We start from the raw sequence: 16,132 nt of genomic DNA on the forward strand, positions 1-16,132 counted from the left end.
AGAATTATTTGTTGCATGGAATCGTGACATATTATGTATATGCGGTCAAATATCTATTTGTCGCAGACTGTGTGAAAGCATCAATATTGCTGGTGTTTTTTGTACATGTGACGTTTTGTGTTTTTTTGATAAATTTGACTTGGATCTGTACTTTTAAAGATCCCGCCATTATGTTATTGTTCTATAATAATGCCTTTATGTTATTGTTCTATTCTAATTTTGAAAATATCTTGAACGACAAAATTATTTTACTCGCGTAGAGGTATTAACTCTATATGGATTCTTAAAGATGCTAAAGAACGATACAGTCTGGATTATTTTTTAAAAAAAAATTCGCTTTTTTCTGAAATTAGCTCTAACAAAACCCTGTACATAATATTTCACTTCCCTATGTGAAATCATAATTTTGAAAATATTTTGAACGACAAAATTATTTTATATTTATTCTGGTGTGACGTTTACATTCGAATTCTGACATCAAACACGCAATTCTACAGTCACAGGACTTCAAATAATTCAATCCTTTATGGGTTGATTTTAAATACATATACAAGTAACCAATAAATGTGGTTGTTGAATTTGATAGATGTTTTTGTGCTTCTATGTTAAATTATTTTTCAAAGACCTTTTTTTAATTTTTTTTACAGTACACCTTTAACATTATAATAAAAATTATGAATTACAATTAATATATATCTTTATTTTTATTCCAATTATAAATATATTTTGTATTGGGGCTGAATCGACGTGGGGCCAGTTCGACCTGAAAGCGTAGTTTCTTATTAAACCTGTGATCAATGGCTAAAGAGACTTTTATGACTTTCATTAACACTGGTTTGTTATCTTATTTGGCGGCATTTTTTTAAAGGTCATGGTTGTCTTTCTGATATTGTTTTACATTTTTTTTTATTATTTTTATTTTTTTTGCATTTTGTCTTAGATAAAATCCATTCATTCAGTGTATGTTCTCTAGTTTTTGTTAATTAATATGTCACTGGTTGAGTTAAACCATTTCAATAAGTGTGTCTTTCTATGTTGTGATTTTATACCATTGTTTAGAGTGACAGTTGACGTCTATTAAAAAGTTTAAACCTGCTGCATTTGTTTGCATCTGTCCTAAGTCAGGAACTTGATGTTCAGTAGTTGTCCTTACTTGATGTGGTTCATAAGTTTTTCTCGTTTTTTATACAGATTAGACTTAAATGGTTTTACACTTGTCATTTGTTTAGCCTTTTATAGCTTGCTGTTCGTTGTGAGCCAAGATTCTGTGTTCAAGGCTGTACTTTGACCTTTAACAGTTAACCTTTACAAATTGTGACTTGGATGGAGAGTTGTCTTATTGGCACTCGTACCACATCTTCTTATATCTACTAAATTTTATTAAAAGTTTATGAACGACCACAGAAGACAGAAAGTCATGACAAAAGCTAACACTGACCAAACAGGCCATTAGAGCTAAAAAAGTGTGACATTGTGACATCTTTTTTTTATAAATGAGACTACACCAGAGAATACATCATATTTACAGCTATATAATGATACTGATCATCTATATGAAAGACCTGTATATTTGTTCCTATATTTTCATGTGAAATGATGATTTGAGTTTGATAATGGTAGTCATGGTAGTATTTAAAAAGTTGAAAAATATGTCTTCTTTTACAAATTTAAATAAAGGTAGAACTGTGGATTCATTATTATTCGTTGGATACCAATTTTCGTGGTTTTCGTGGGTACAGGTAAACCATGAATTCAAATGTTCCACGAATATCATATTTTCAATAGACTTTGTATACAGAGATTGGCAAAACCACGAAATCAAATATCCACAAATATGCAAGTTTTCAGCAATCCACGAAAATTGATACCCACGAAAATAGATGAATCCACAGTATTTTATCCAAGCATAAGAACTGTTTACATCATTCTATTGAATTTGGCAACAATTCTCAGACAAAGATAGCCATTGATGACAACATTTCTGTACATAATCAGATAATCTGATATGAAACCTAATGCATTATGACTTTAATTCTTTCCAAAATAAGCTCTTTATTTTGCAATAAATCCACAATTTTGGTCATTTTCATCTTGTTTGCAACAAAACTATACTTCTGTACATTACTTCTAATCATATGAAATTGAAACCAAAATGATAAGATGGATTGATCTCGTCTTTGGGCTGAAAACCAAAGTTCTTCTCAAACAATTAAGTAGAAATGCATTGACAGAAAAACAGTTATGTTGTTGTTATGTAATTCATCTCCATGAAACAGTAACTACTCAGGTTCCCATTGTTTCTCTTTGAATTTCAGAACAGGGCAAATCCAGCTATTTAGGGTCCCAACTATATATATGTCCCCATTTAATAGCTGGTTCCCCTTTGATCTGCCACTGCAGAAGAATCTCATGCATCTACAGTATTTGTCATTCTGACTAATGCCTCAATCATCAAATCTCGATCTTCTTTCTTTAAAATGTCCATGGGTTCTGAGTAGTATATAAAACTTCTTTCTCCTTCAACACTTCCAGATTTTAATTGTCTGTGATGATCATAACTGTATTCCAACAGAGTGAATGTAACCTACAAATAAATAACATACAGTAAAATGAACATTTATATACATTTTATAGATAAGACGTTTGGTTTTCCTATTTGCAATATATACACTACCATACAGAATTCTATGACATTGGTGCCCATTTAAAAAAATTCCTTTTTACCAGTAGACTTCCTGTTTGCCGATTTAAGAACTGTAACTTTTCCGAAAATGTCAATGAGTATTATACGAACAATAAACTTTTTCTCTCTCGTTTCTTGGGCCACAAAAGGGGAGTGCACTATACACCCAAAAAGATGGAAGTCATTTTTGGCCCTTTATCCCTTTTAAGCTTGCTGTTCGGTGTGAGCCAACGCTCCGTGTTGAAGACCACATTTGACCTTTAATGGTTTACTTCTACAAAAAAATTCTTGGATGAAAAGTTGTCTCATTGGCACTCATATCACGTCTTCTTATATTTATTTTTTTAGGGGGGGTTGCAGCCATCTGATTAGCTAAGGCCTGATTATTATAGTTTTCTTATGTTGTGTTGTTACATTTATGTACATCGAGTCAGAAGCTTGTAATTCAGTGGTTGTTATTTGCTGCTGTTTAGTATGTTTGTTTTTCGGTAATTGTTTTCTTTTCTACATAAATCAGGCTATTTTTTACACTTGTGATTTTGTGGCCTTGTATGCACAGCTTGCTTTGTGATTTTTCTCTTTGTTTAAGGTTGTACATTGACAGAAAGTTGCTAACTTCTATCTTATTTGTTCTCTGGTAGAGAGTTATCTCATTGGCAATGATACCACATCTTTTATATATCCATGATAACTGTGTATAACCATGTTTTAATGAATGACAAAAAGTCTAGAAAGGCCACACGGAAGATTTAACCAATTTCCCTATACCATGTATTAAGTGCCAGTACAAAGTTATGGAAAATTATCTAGTCCAGCCCTGGCCTCAGTGACTCCTTTTTTTTGTCACTGACAACAAAACAAAACCAGATGCTCCCCAGGGCGAAGCTTTATACGACCTCAGAGGTTGAACCCTGAACAGTTGGGGCAAGTATGGACACAACATTCAAGCTGGATTCAGCTCTAAATTTGGATTGTGATTAAATAGTTGACACAGCATAGGTTTCGGACACAGAATGAATGTGGTCTAATACTTTTTTTGCCTTTGAGCAATTCACTATGCTGTTGAATATTAATCCTCTCAAAAAAATGTTTGAAGAAATTTTCTTTTTATTTATGAAATCTGAAATGAGAAAAATTTAACCCCCCCCCCCCCCATTTTTTTTCACATCCCCCTTTCCCTTTTTCCAAAACTGATCTCAATTCAAATTTCTAATGGAGTTTGCAACAATAACTACTCATTTAAATTTATACATCATAAAATATTAAAATGTAACAAAAGGTGCTTGTTATCACTGAATGGTAAAGATTGTTTTAATTTATCAGTTGGTAGTAAAAGTGAATATACATTGTATATTGTATAAAACAATGATTTCAGTTGATTCAACTACTATTCTGGACAAAGAAAGATAACTCCAATCAATTGAAAATTTCTTGCTATTGCACAATATTGTGCAATTAGATATTTCTTGCTATTCCGCAATACTGTGCAATTGAAAATATTTGCTTAGTTTAATTTTGGACCCTTTGGACTTTAATGTAGACCAATTTGAAAACGGGACTAAGAATTAAGAATCTACATACACAGTAAGATTTGGCATATCAAAAAACCCCAATTATTCAATTTTTTATGAAATCAAACAAAGTTCAATTTTGGACCCTTTGGACCCCTTATTCCTAAACTGTTGGGACCAAAACTCCCAAAATCAAACCCAACCTTCCTTTAGTGGTCATAAACCTTTTGTTTAAATTTCATAGATTTCTATTAACTTATACTAAAGTTATGGTGCGAAAACCAAGAATAATGCTTACTTTGGCCCCTTTTTGGCCCCTAATTCCTAAACTGTTCAGACCTCAACTCTCAAAATCAATCGCAACCTTCCTTTTGTGGTCATAAACCTTGTGTTTAAATTTCATTGATTCCTATTTACTTATACTAAAGTTATTGTGCAATAACCAAGAATAATGCTTATATGGGCCCTTTTTTGGCCCCTAATTCCTAAACTGTTTGAACTAGAACGCCCAAAATCAATCCCAACCTTCCTTTTGTGGTCATATACCTTGTGTCAAAATTTCATAGATTTCTATTAACTTAAACTAAAGTTGTAGTGCGAAAACCAAGAAAATGCTTATTTGGGCCCTTTTTGGCCCCTTAATCTTAAATGTTGGGACCAAAACTCCCAAAATCAATCCCAACCTTCCTTTTGTGGTCATAAACCTTGTGTTAAAATTTCATAGATTTCTATTCATTTTTACTAAAGTTAGTGTGCGAAAACTAAAAGTATTCGGACAACGACGACGCCAACGTGATACCAATATATCAATATATACGACCAAAAAAATTTTAATTTTTGCGATGGTATAAAAATGTGTTACTGAGGCCAGGGCTGGATTAGAAAATTATCATGTGTTGTTTTGTTTCTATTTGTCTTTTTATCTGCATCTGTTTTTCTGACAAGTGCAGAATGTGTCTAACGAAAAATCTTACAACTTAAAATTATCAAAAGTTATGCGAGTATACTGAATCGTTAAGGACTTTTGCATTATTTATGATCAACTTTAGTCAATTTTTTTTGTGAAACTGACTTCTTGTGTTGCTGGACAGTGCAGTTTGTTAACAAAATGTTGCACAGTGTAATTTTTTTCTGCAAATCCTGTTTTTCTTTTTGTGTATTACATTGTCATGATTGTATTATAATTATATTTAGGAGTTTATACCTGTGTTCCTACAACAATAATTCCAGGTCGGAACTTTGACTTTTTTGTTTTACAGTCAAATGTATTTCTCCATTTGTTATGTTCGAGTGTATGCATCAGTAGATCGCCAGCGTGCTGACATAGTACTTTCTCTCTTATTCTTCCATATATAACAGGTTCTTTGTCAGATTCGTCACTGGACATAGAACATGAAGATATACTTCTTCTTGATCTTGATCTCTCTGGGTATTCAAATTTCACATCATTTCCATTTGATTGTACAGACATGCTTTCATTCTGAAAAAAAAAACCAACATAAAATGATCAATTCCTTAAACTACCTGTAATCATATTACTTTAAAAATGTCCATGGTTAAATCTGAGTTGACAAGGCCTGGCTGCCTTTAGTGGGCAAGCTGAAATAACAAAATCCATATCAGCTATATAATGCAGATATTGTGATCTAATTCTGGTTTAATTGACATTCTGTGCTTTAAGCTTGAAAGAAAGTTATAAGATATAAAATTGAGAAAGGAAATGGGGAATGTGTCAAAGCGACAACAACTTGACAATAGAGCAGACAACAGCCGAAGGCCACCAATGGGTCTTCAATGTAGCAAGAAACTCCCACACCCGTAGGCGTCCTTCAGCTGGCCCCTTAAAAAATATGTATACTGGTACAGTGATAATAGACGTCATTCTAAACTCCGAATTATACACAAGAAACTAAAATTTAAAATCATACAAGACTAACAAAGGCCACAGGCTCCTGACTTGGGACTGGCGTAAAATTATGTTTGTTATCAATATTGAGTCTGATTTATTATTTAATACATTGTCAAATACATATAACATCTATTTCAACAAGAATGTATCAATCACATTCACCAGCATTCATTGTGACATTTAATCACCACTACTGTGCTAAGAAAGACAACTTTATGGAATATAAATAACATAAAAATAACAACTATTCTGTTAAATAATCATGAAAATGATATTCTATTAAATTTATCTGGAATTATAAGATTATTTCATTGTGCACACCATTCACTTCTGTAATCAGTTTTATATAATTTACGGGTTCCTTTATTGAGGGCGGTGGGAGGGGATCTGATCCACAAATCCAAAGCTTAAAAACATGAAATCCAGAGGTCACAAATTTAAAACATAATAAATCCCAACATCCCGAAATTTAAAAAATAAATCCTGAATCCAGAAAGGGTCAATCCCTAAATCCTGAGCTTCAAAAACCCGATCCTGACGTCCCAAAAAAGCTCCTGCCCCCCTTTTTATTTCCCAAAATTATTCATCATACTCTTGCACCCAATTATCATCTATTCTAAAAAAAAAATGGCTAATTTTTCCTTCAGTACTGAATATTCATATTTGTTTTTGCCTTATCAAGATTATTCTCTATTCTGTAAACCCTGTCGAGAATCTAATATTACAGTCAGGGTACTACTTGGAGAAGTAAATAATAATATTTAAGTTACTTATATAAGTAAATTTGTAAGATAGATACTTATACCTGTCATTTGCCTGTGTATTTTAGTTACTTAAATAAATAAATGATTTGAATGGCTTAGTTATGTCCCTTAGACCATTTGTAGATATTCAATTGTTTTTACTAAAACTAGTAAAAAGGTCATACTACATTGTACTATGTTCTTTTCTTGAATTTCTCTAGACTTCTTTGGTCTAATAGAATTTTTAACTGTCTGTCCTTTGCAGATGTCTTTACTAGTCATTTAAGTGTAATGTCAAATTGTCATGGACAATAAAAATCTAAAAAAAAAAAACTGCCAATACCATGTATTTTTTATCCAATTAACAGAGACATATTTTAGAGTCTTTCCTTCAAAATCACCACCAAGAATGTTTTGACTGAATCACCTAGTGAGGACATTTTTGTACTACATGCATGCATGTATGTCAACACCTATTTACTGTAGATTAATTCATATGTTGGGTTTTTTTCATGAAATTGACATTCATACCGCATCTTCTTTTTTATAATTCCTTCTTTGATTGATTCATTTTATCATAGTTTTTATATATTGAATAATAACATATTATACGTCTAATATGTCCCATAATAGATATTAACAACTACATGTATCATAACATATATTACCTCTAAAATGTCTACAATAGATACAACAGACACAGCATTTAATGGAGAGGTGATAGATTCTAATGAGTCTGCAGAAGTCAGTATAATATCTGGTTCTGATGATACCTCACATTGGAGAATGTCTTGTTTTGAACTCCATTCAGAACCACTCCTGCAAATAACAAATGTTTTAGACACAAGAATTCAATTTTAAATAACATACATTGTAGTATATTTCTATATATCATTTTTTTTTTAATCTTTGCATACAAATGATCTAGAAATCTAAGATGTTTTTAAAAAGGTTTTTTTTTACAAATTCACACATGCAGGCCTAGGTCATTAATTTTGAACAGCGCTTTATACCTCTACATGTATATGCATCAATTTTTGCTGAAATCCAAGCACATAAAAGGATGTTTATCAAAATTGTATATTTTTCAAAAATTAAAGTAAAATTTCCCTCACTATATGACATCTTCTCTTATATAAAGGACAACAAATGCAACTTAGGAATAACAGATTTCCCAATATATTAACTTTCTTTGATTTCTAAGGTTATTGAACAAAAGGATATAAATCATTCTCAAATTTTGTGATTTTTTAACAAAATAATCATGTTAAAAAACTTTTTACTGCAAATTCATTTTTAAATATTCATAACAATTCTGTATACATGTATGGTATATATACAAATTCATAAAATTCTGACTTTGACATGTATAGAAGTCTTGACAGATGGACCGTTTGATAAATATCGGCACTGCCAATTAGTTGGCCCCTACATGTGTATATATACATATAGTAAAAAAAATATTTTGTCTTTATCATCATTGCTTTTCTAATATGATACAGGCATACATTTTGTACATGAAATCAGGAGGGACCTATTTTTTTACTTCCAGAACATATACATGATATATAGAAATTGTCTCATTTCATTTACACAAATTTTATTTACCAGTACTGATTATTATTCACTGAACATTGTGAAAATTCCCAATATTTTAAAGGTTCTGTCTTACACCATCAACCATGTAAATTGCATGTACAAATGTACATTGTTTTGAAAATTTTGTGGAGTTTGTGTTATTTTCCTTTAAACATTGTAGACATGCATGGTAGATGTTCAAGTATTCATTGACCTATAATGGTTTACTTTTATCATGTTTATCAATGTTTATAATTGTTATTTGGATGGAGCGATGACATCATGTCTCATTGGCACTCATACCACATCTTATACCTATATCTATTGAATTGTGAAATACAATACCTTAAGGTGGTACATGTACATACATGTAACACTACAGGGAGATAACTTAAAATTAGCTGAATGTTTTAATCTCCTTCTATTGATTAGGAATTATTAAGCTTCTCAATGATCAAAATTAGTGTTCGTCAAACTGCTTTAGCATGCATACAATGTATACCCAATGAAATTTTTCTAACAAAGTGTGCGATTCAATTTTTTGGAATATATTTTGAAAATGAATTTGTTATATATATCCTCATTTTTGGTGGGTTGATGCTACTCATGCTTTAGTTTTCTAAATTATGTTCAAGGTTCTGTTGTTAGTCTTTTCCTGATTTTTAGATTTTCCAATCCACTTATGAGTTAGAGTATTGCTATGATATTTATTAGCCTTTCTTTCATTATATAATCAGATAATAGCTATAGATGTAGGATGATTGCCAAAGAGACTTGAATCTTTTTACTGCCATCTACAATGAGCAAAACCAATAATGTATAGTAACCTAGAACATGAAGAAAATGCCCTGGTATGAGTTTGATTGCCACTGTTAATAAACTTACATAGGTATTAAGCCACACATCTTTACAAACGAGTTAAACAAATCCATAAACACTCCTTTGGATACTTTGTCTGGTTGAGATCGCCTCATTGCAGAATGCACCATCAGCACTGTATTTCTAAGAAAGTCTTCAGTAAGCCTGCAATTTAAGAATGTCAAATATTATATGGACATTACACAAACATTGATCATGTTGATTGATAAATTAGAGTCAAACGCCACTTTCAAGATTATTGTGCTACATGTGTGTCCTGGTGATCAGTTTTGATTATAAGGAGATTCAAAGTAGGAGTGCCCTAAGAGCAACCATCCTTCAGTCAGATCTGCTCTAAATGCTTTGGTTTTAGAGAACTTTATATAAGCCAAAAACTGCATTTTACCCCTATGTTCTATTTCTAGCCATGACTGCCATCTTGATTGGTTGGCCGGGTCACGCCACACATTTTTAAAGCTAGATACCCCATTAAAAAAATGATTAATGATTGTGGCCAAGTTTGGTTTAATTTGGCCCAGTAGTTTCAGAGGAGAAGTTTTTTGTAAAAGTTAACAGACGACGCCAGACGCCGACGACGGACGCCGACGACGTCGGACAACGGACGCAAAGTGATGAGAAAAGCTCACTTGGCCCTTCGGGCCAGGTGAGCTAAAAATGAACAAATTGGTACCTGATTTATATAATTCAAAGGCCGTTAGTTGGCACCAGAAGCGACGAAGCAGCGCATCTATTTTGGGTGGGCAAATATCCACTTTTTGATATGGGACGAGCTCTGACGTCCTACGGCCCCAGCTTGTCTGGCAAAACAGCCGTTGGACATCAGAGTAATCTCCGACTATTAATATTCATTCATATGTTTTACTCATACCAAGCTAAATACATGTACGTCACAGCAATTTAAAACAATTAACAATCATGATTTTCTAACTATTCAACTGGAATTTAATTTAAAAGTGGGTGCAAACGTTCCATGTGCAAATGTGTAGGGTGCGAAAGTGTATTTGGCGCGTACTGACCTGACTGGCTTGCAGGGTTGCACAGAAACTTCTGAAACGTTACAGGCTTTAGACTCCAGACATGCCAGACAGGCACATACGGATTGTCTGTTGAAAAACTCAATGGGAAATTATGAGCTTGATTTCATTATGATTTGACTTAATAAAATCTTTTTTTTATATACACGATACACCTTATCCCTATTTGGAAATCTGTCCTGCTTAAACTTTTGACGTCATACAAAAACTTTTCCATTGTCATGATTGTGGCGTCAAAAAATTGTACAGGAACTTTTGTGATCTCCTGTAATGTTGGACAAATAGTGATTAAGTGAAATGAAGGTGAGTCTGACTTACACAACATCCTCCTGTTTGATCATGTTCAAATTTTCTTGGGTTACACTCAAACAGTCATCACCAAAAGTTATGTCATCCATAGAGTAATTAAAAGTTATATTTCTCTGAAGACTTTGAACTACTTGGTTTTGTTCAAGAGATAACTCTTTAAACATCCCTGTTTGAATGGTAATCAAGTCTAATGAGTTTAAGACAGATGTAGATTCATTGAAGTAGAAAAGCCCAACTGTTCGTAGGTCCAAACTGGTCCATTTGGACGTCCTATTTTGAGGCTGCTCATTATCCCTCGAGGTACCATCGCACGTACTCTGAAACCAGTTGTCTTGGTCACTCTCTTCTGTCATGTCTAGTAACCGTTTACTGTCGCTAGTTGAACATTTTTCAACTGTATTTGTTGTCCTTTTAATTTCTGTAAATCAAAATACGGCGGGTGGAAAAGGGGAGATAATTCGTGAAGGTTTCTCTAAATACCTAAAAGTTTACCTTAAATCGACCCATAACGGACTTGGACTAAAATTCACTCGACCCGTGACCATGGAAATACAATTGCCCTTTTGTTCCAATAAACCCATTTATGATCTTAATGAAAAACTTTAGAGATCGGATCGTGAAAGATCTGGTATCGGATCAGATCATGAATAAAGTTAATTGAAATTCTGCTTAAAAATCTGGGAAAAATCTGTTGTATTTTCAAAACGCGGATCAAATCTTTTTTTTTTTAATCTTTGTCAAGATTCAACTCTCTCAGTAATACGGTGTAATAAAATACTTAAGGTGGTTTAGCAAACTCCATACAGCGTTATCATTCGGGTCATACTTCCCTTTCTCTACAAAGAAGCGTAGCTAGATGTCACCACTGTTTCGGAGTTTGGTGGTATGAGTGTCTTTCGCCATCTTGGATTGTAAAAAAACCTAAGAGATTTTCTATCAAGTTAGCAAAGTTTGATAGAGGAATGCACCCATTTAATGTGAATATTCATTTAAAAGAACAAATTTATGAAAATATAACTTAAAATATTAGTATTTTTACAATTGTAGATTATTTTTTGTTGTTTTCAAATGTTTTCAAATTGGCATTTTAAGGGGAAGTAAGTCTTTAAAAGTGCATTTTCTGAAGGAATCTACATGGAATTTCCTGTTTTGTTTTTTGGCGGAAAAAACGTACGGTGAACCTACCTTTTCTTTCGATATTCTCAAAGCATAATTGGCTGAAAGCTATCTTTGCCTTATTGATTTTACAAATCTATCATTATGTTTAGTTTTTAATCACAAAATGGTGTTTTTCCATAAACAATGTGTCATTTTGTCACAACCTGTAGCTTAAGAAAATGTGCGGTGACCTATCATTTTTATAATATTTTTTAACATATCTATAATACTAAAATTACGAGGTCCAATTTGTCAGCCGTCATCGGGTAAAAACGACAAATCAAAGAAATCAACTCTATATATAACTAATATAGGACAATGGTGTAGATTAAAAATTACACCACTACAGACCCTTTTGTTTTCCACATAATTAATATTGCCAATAATTAACAAGTTCCGGGTCTAATCCGATACCGAAACCAATAGTATATTCACCTGTTAGCTATTACCTTATCTGTACGTTCCTCATTTGACAGGCGCACCACCAAACGGTGTATTTAGGATTTTGCTATATACACGGGTCATAATCAAAGGGCTGACACGACTAAATTCAATCATTGCAAATTGTTCCCTATTGTAGCTTTATTCAGCTATCAGCAAGACTTTCTAAGATAACTAATATAGGACAATGCTGTTGATTAAAAAATACCCCATTCCTGGATAGCCTGGACCTTTTGTTTTCCAAATAATTAATATTTCCAATAATTGATAAGTTCCAGGTCGACGGGTTCAAACAGAAAGATTTGAAAGCAGAGAAAACTGTGTATCTTATAATCGACATGACTTTATCAGATGACAATACCAATTACTAAAATAAGGCTTAGGCATAGTTATATACTTTAATTCAGTCACGGACCCGCGATATCACGGGTGTGTACTTGTATATCAAAAGATACTACGTTTTGGCAAAGTATGAACAAATTTTATCATTTTTTTTAGACTCTCATACCACCTTAATGAGTAACCATGTCTATTGGATTTATAAAGAAAAAAGCGTTTTGTACCTATAATGACTACTAAGAGAATATCACATTTTGTCAATAGAGTACATAATTCACCTATTTCCAGAATAAGAAATAAACTGCAAAACTTTCACAGCGGTTTGTGTTTGTACCGGCCGACAAAGCAGCCAACAATGTGGTGGTGGTATGCCGTAAATACTACACGGACGGTCTTAAGTATGACATTTGAAATTCATCTACATTTAAGTCCCTCCGCTCCACAGAGAGTCATATAGTAATCAAACATATCACAATTAACCACATCAAAGCTTAAGGCTTCTTTTGAACATTTGAAGGTCCCTACTATGTATTGGCTACCTAAACTATAAAAAAAAAACATTTAAATATCGTTTCATCTCGGCCTCTAGTAAGTGTTCTACAACTAACCTTTCAGTGCTTTTAACAAGTTCATTAACTACTATTAAATAGCTTATTATAAATAAACTATTATAATAAAATATATGAACATAGTGGTATAAACTATTTTTGGAGTGGATGTTTTAGATAAATTACGTGCTTTTAATGGTCCTTTTCATTCTGTTGACAGTTTTGATTTTTCTACACTTTACACTACACTTCCATCCTATCTAAGCAAAGCAAAGTTTTCCTATTTAAATGAATGGTCGTTTGGTAGAGCTGAATGCAAATACATGTGCTGCATGTAACTCATTTAAAGCCTTCTTCTTAAAAGAGATAGGTAAATATGCTAGATATGCATACTGGAGGTGTTTATCGACAGGTTGTAGGTATCGCTATGGACACTTATTGTGCCCTTTTAAAAGCAGACTTGTTTTTGTACTGTTACGAATCACAGTTTATGACTAAACTCAGTAAAACCCGTCCAAATTGCATTTATTTTATAAATTCAACAACACTTACCGTTTACTTATCTTGATGATATTTTTTCGTTAAATAATCAAGAATTTTCTCAATATACTGCTGAAATTTTCCCCAAGGAACTTACTTTAAATAAATCAAATTTAAACGGTAATAACGGTACTTTCCAAGATTTAGATATTTCGGTTTTAAACGGGAAACTCCACACTAAAATTTACGACAAAAGGGACGATTTTTCGTTCCCTATTGTTAATTTTCCATTTTAGATGGTGATGTTCCTTTGGCACCAACTTACGGTGTTTATATTTCACAGCTCGTTCGCTATGCCTGTGTCTGTTGTGACGTTTGTTATTTTAACGAACGTAATCTATGTATTATATTATTAACCGTGCCCGGAAATTTAGAAATGATCCTTGTAAACTTATCGCTCCTTTGAATAAGCTATTCAAAAAGGTTACCAATTCAATACTGTAATAAGATCATTGAGTATTGTTTTTATTGGTATATATATTGATTTTGTTATCAGTAAATTAAAAGCAAAGTAAATATAACTAGTATGTTATATACATATACACATACATGGATCTACAATCTGCCGATACCTGTATCGTGGCATTGCACAAGGTCATGTTTTTTCTCTGACTGTTTATGACGTTTTTACACTAAATCCATTGGATGTTGGATGTGTACGGATTGATAATTTAGTCTTAGATGAATGATTTTTGTGTTTGTTGTTTTGTGGCTTTGAACTAGCTGTCAGATAACTGCGAGTACTCTCAGATAAGTTTCTAGTGTCTTTTTGTTGTTGGGATGTACAAGTATAAAAAAGAAGATGTGGTATGATTGCCAATGAGACAACTATCCACAAAAGACCAAAATGACAGAGACATTAACAACTATAGGTCACGTACCGGCCACGTCCACTTGTATTTTTGTCCATCTTAAACCTTTTCAACATATTTTTATAATTCGTTCTTATGTTGTACTGTTAAACCACTGTCCTAGGTTAGGGGGGTTGGTATCCCGCTAACATGTTTAACCCCGCCACATTATTTACGTATGTGCCTGTCCCAAGTCAAGAGCCTGTAATTCAGTGGTTATCGTTTGTTTATGTGTGTACATATTTGTTTTTCGTTCATTTGTTTTATGTAAATCAGGCCGCCGGTTTGTTTTCTCGTTTGAATTGTTTTACATTGTCATTTCGGGGTCTTTAATAGCTGACTATGCGGTATGGGCTTTGCTCATTGTTGAAGGCCGTACGGTGACCTATAGTTGTTAATTTCTGTGTCGTTTTTGGTATCTTGTTGACAGTTGGCTCATTGGCAATCATACCACATCCTCTTTTTTATATACACATAATGGCAACCAAATTGAATCCCCTATGTATGAGAGGTTTTTATAAAACGGACTGAAAAGAGTTGCATGTAAATATAATTTGCTTTGAAAATGCATATGACGATAATGTTTTATTTATCCTGTAAAATATTACTACAAATAAATATACTTCACTTATCTATATTAGAATGTCTATAAATATATAATCTTAAGTGAACTTTGAAAGTACCGGGAAAAAAAAACGTCCTGTTAAAAGGAAGTTTGAAACTTTACTTAAATGATCTGTTTGTTTAAAATGAAACTGAAAGTTGGAAAGTTTCTTACATAAAGTGCAAACCACTTGCTTACAATATACACAAGTAGACAACACCCTACAAACTTCACTCTGATGCCAGATCTATCATTTGTTCATTTTGAATATTTCATTGTTAATTCAATTCTAAATTCAAGTTTATTTTAACACAAATTGAACGTGTGTGAAAACTTCTTCATGGTATTAATTTATTCCTAGCAAAAGTGTTATTTATTTAATTAGGTCATTAGAATTTTCCAATCCATAAGTAAATCCAATAAACATTATTTCCAGCACGTAAACAGGTAATTAAGGCATCACACAGAAAACAAAATTAGGGATCAGTTTAATTGAATGTTTGAAAATATAAAAACTGTGGTCTAGAAACACCATGCAAAACAGAAAAATGTTTTTAAAATTCATACTTTTCTTCAGTCGTCGATAATATCAAATCTTATGTATTCATACACTGTACAGTCAACGAATAGTAAACATTTTGTTAGGGAAGCAAACATATATTTGAAAAATGATTATCAAAAAATATTTTAAAATATTTATAATTGAGATACATCATTTATCATGTTTATGTAGGCATAATCATGTTAAATTATTACAAATTTCAAACACAATTAAAACATTTTTTTACATTGAGGATACAACTGCACCCATGCAGACAAAGAGCTGTTTCATTTGCATAACTGAAACTTAACAGTCCATTTTCAAATTAATCAAATGAAAAATTAAATTGAATGTATTATTACGTAACGGAATTATAAACACTATATTTGCATAATAATTCTTCCGTAAAGTATTCAGTGCATCAACATTTGTATAGTTGTAGGTGTGTGCTTAAGTATGGACAT

The 16,132-nt window shown here is 32.4% G+C and overlaps 1 protein-coding gene across 1 annotated transcript; it reads right to left on the reverse strand.

Moving 5' to 3' along the window:
- Positions 1-1,911: 1,911 nt before the first annotated feature.
- On the reverse strand, positions 1,912-11,100 carry LOC139498254 (uncharacterized). The gene is made up of 5 exons (XM_071286624.1): positions 10,656-11,100; positions 9,310-9,447; positions 7,515-7,665; positions 5,399-5,674; positions 1,912-2,584 (listed from the first exon to the last, which is right to left on the reverse strand). The coding sequence occupies exons 1-5, from the start codon at positions 10,997-10,999 to the stop codon at positions 2,408-2,410; spliced, it is 1,086 nt and encodes a 361-aa protein (XP_071142725.1). The 5' UTR covers positions 11,000-11,100; the 3' UTR covers positions 1,912-2,407.
- Between the last annotated feature and the right edge of the window lie 5,032 nt (positions 11,101-16,132).

Source organism: Mytilus edulis, chromosome 12 (assembly GCF_963676685.1).
Source record: "Mytilus edulis chromosome 12, xbMytEdul2.2, whole genome shotgun sequence".
NCBI lineage: Eukaryota > Metazoa > Mollusca > Bivalvia > Mytilida > Mytilidae > Mytilus > Mytilus edulis.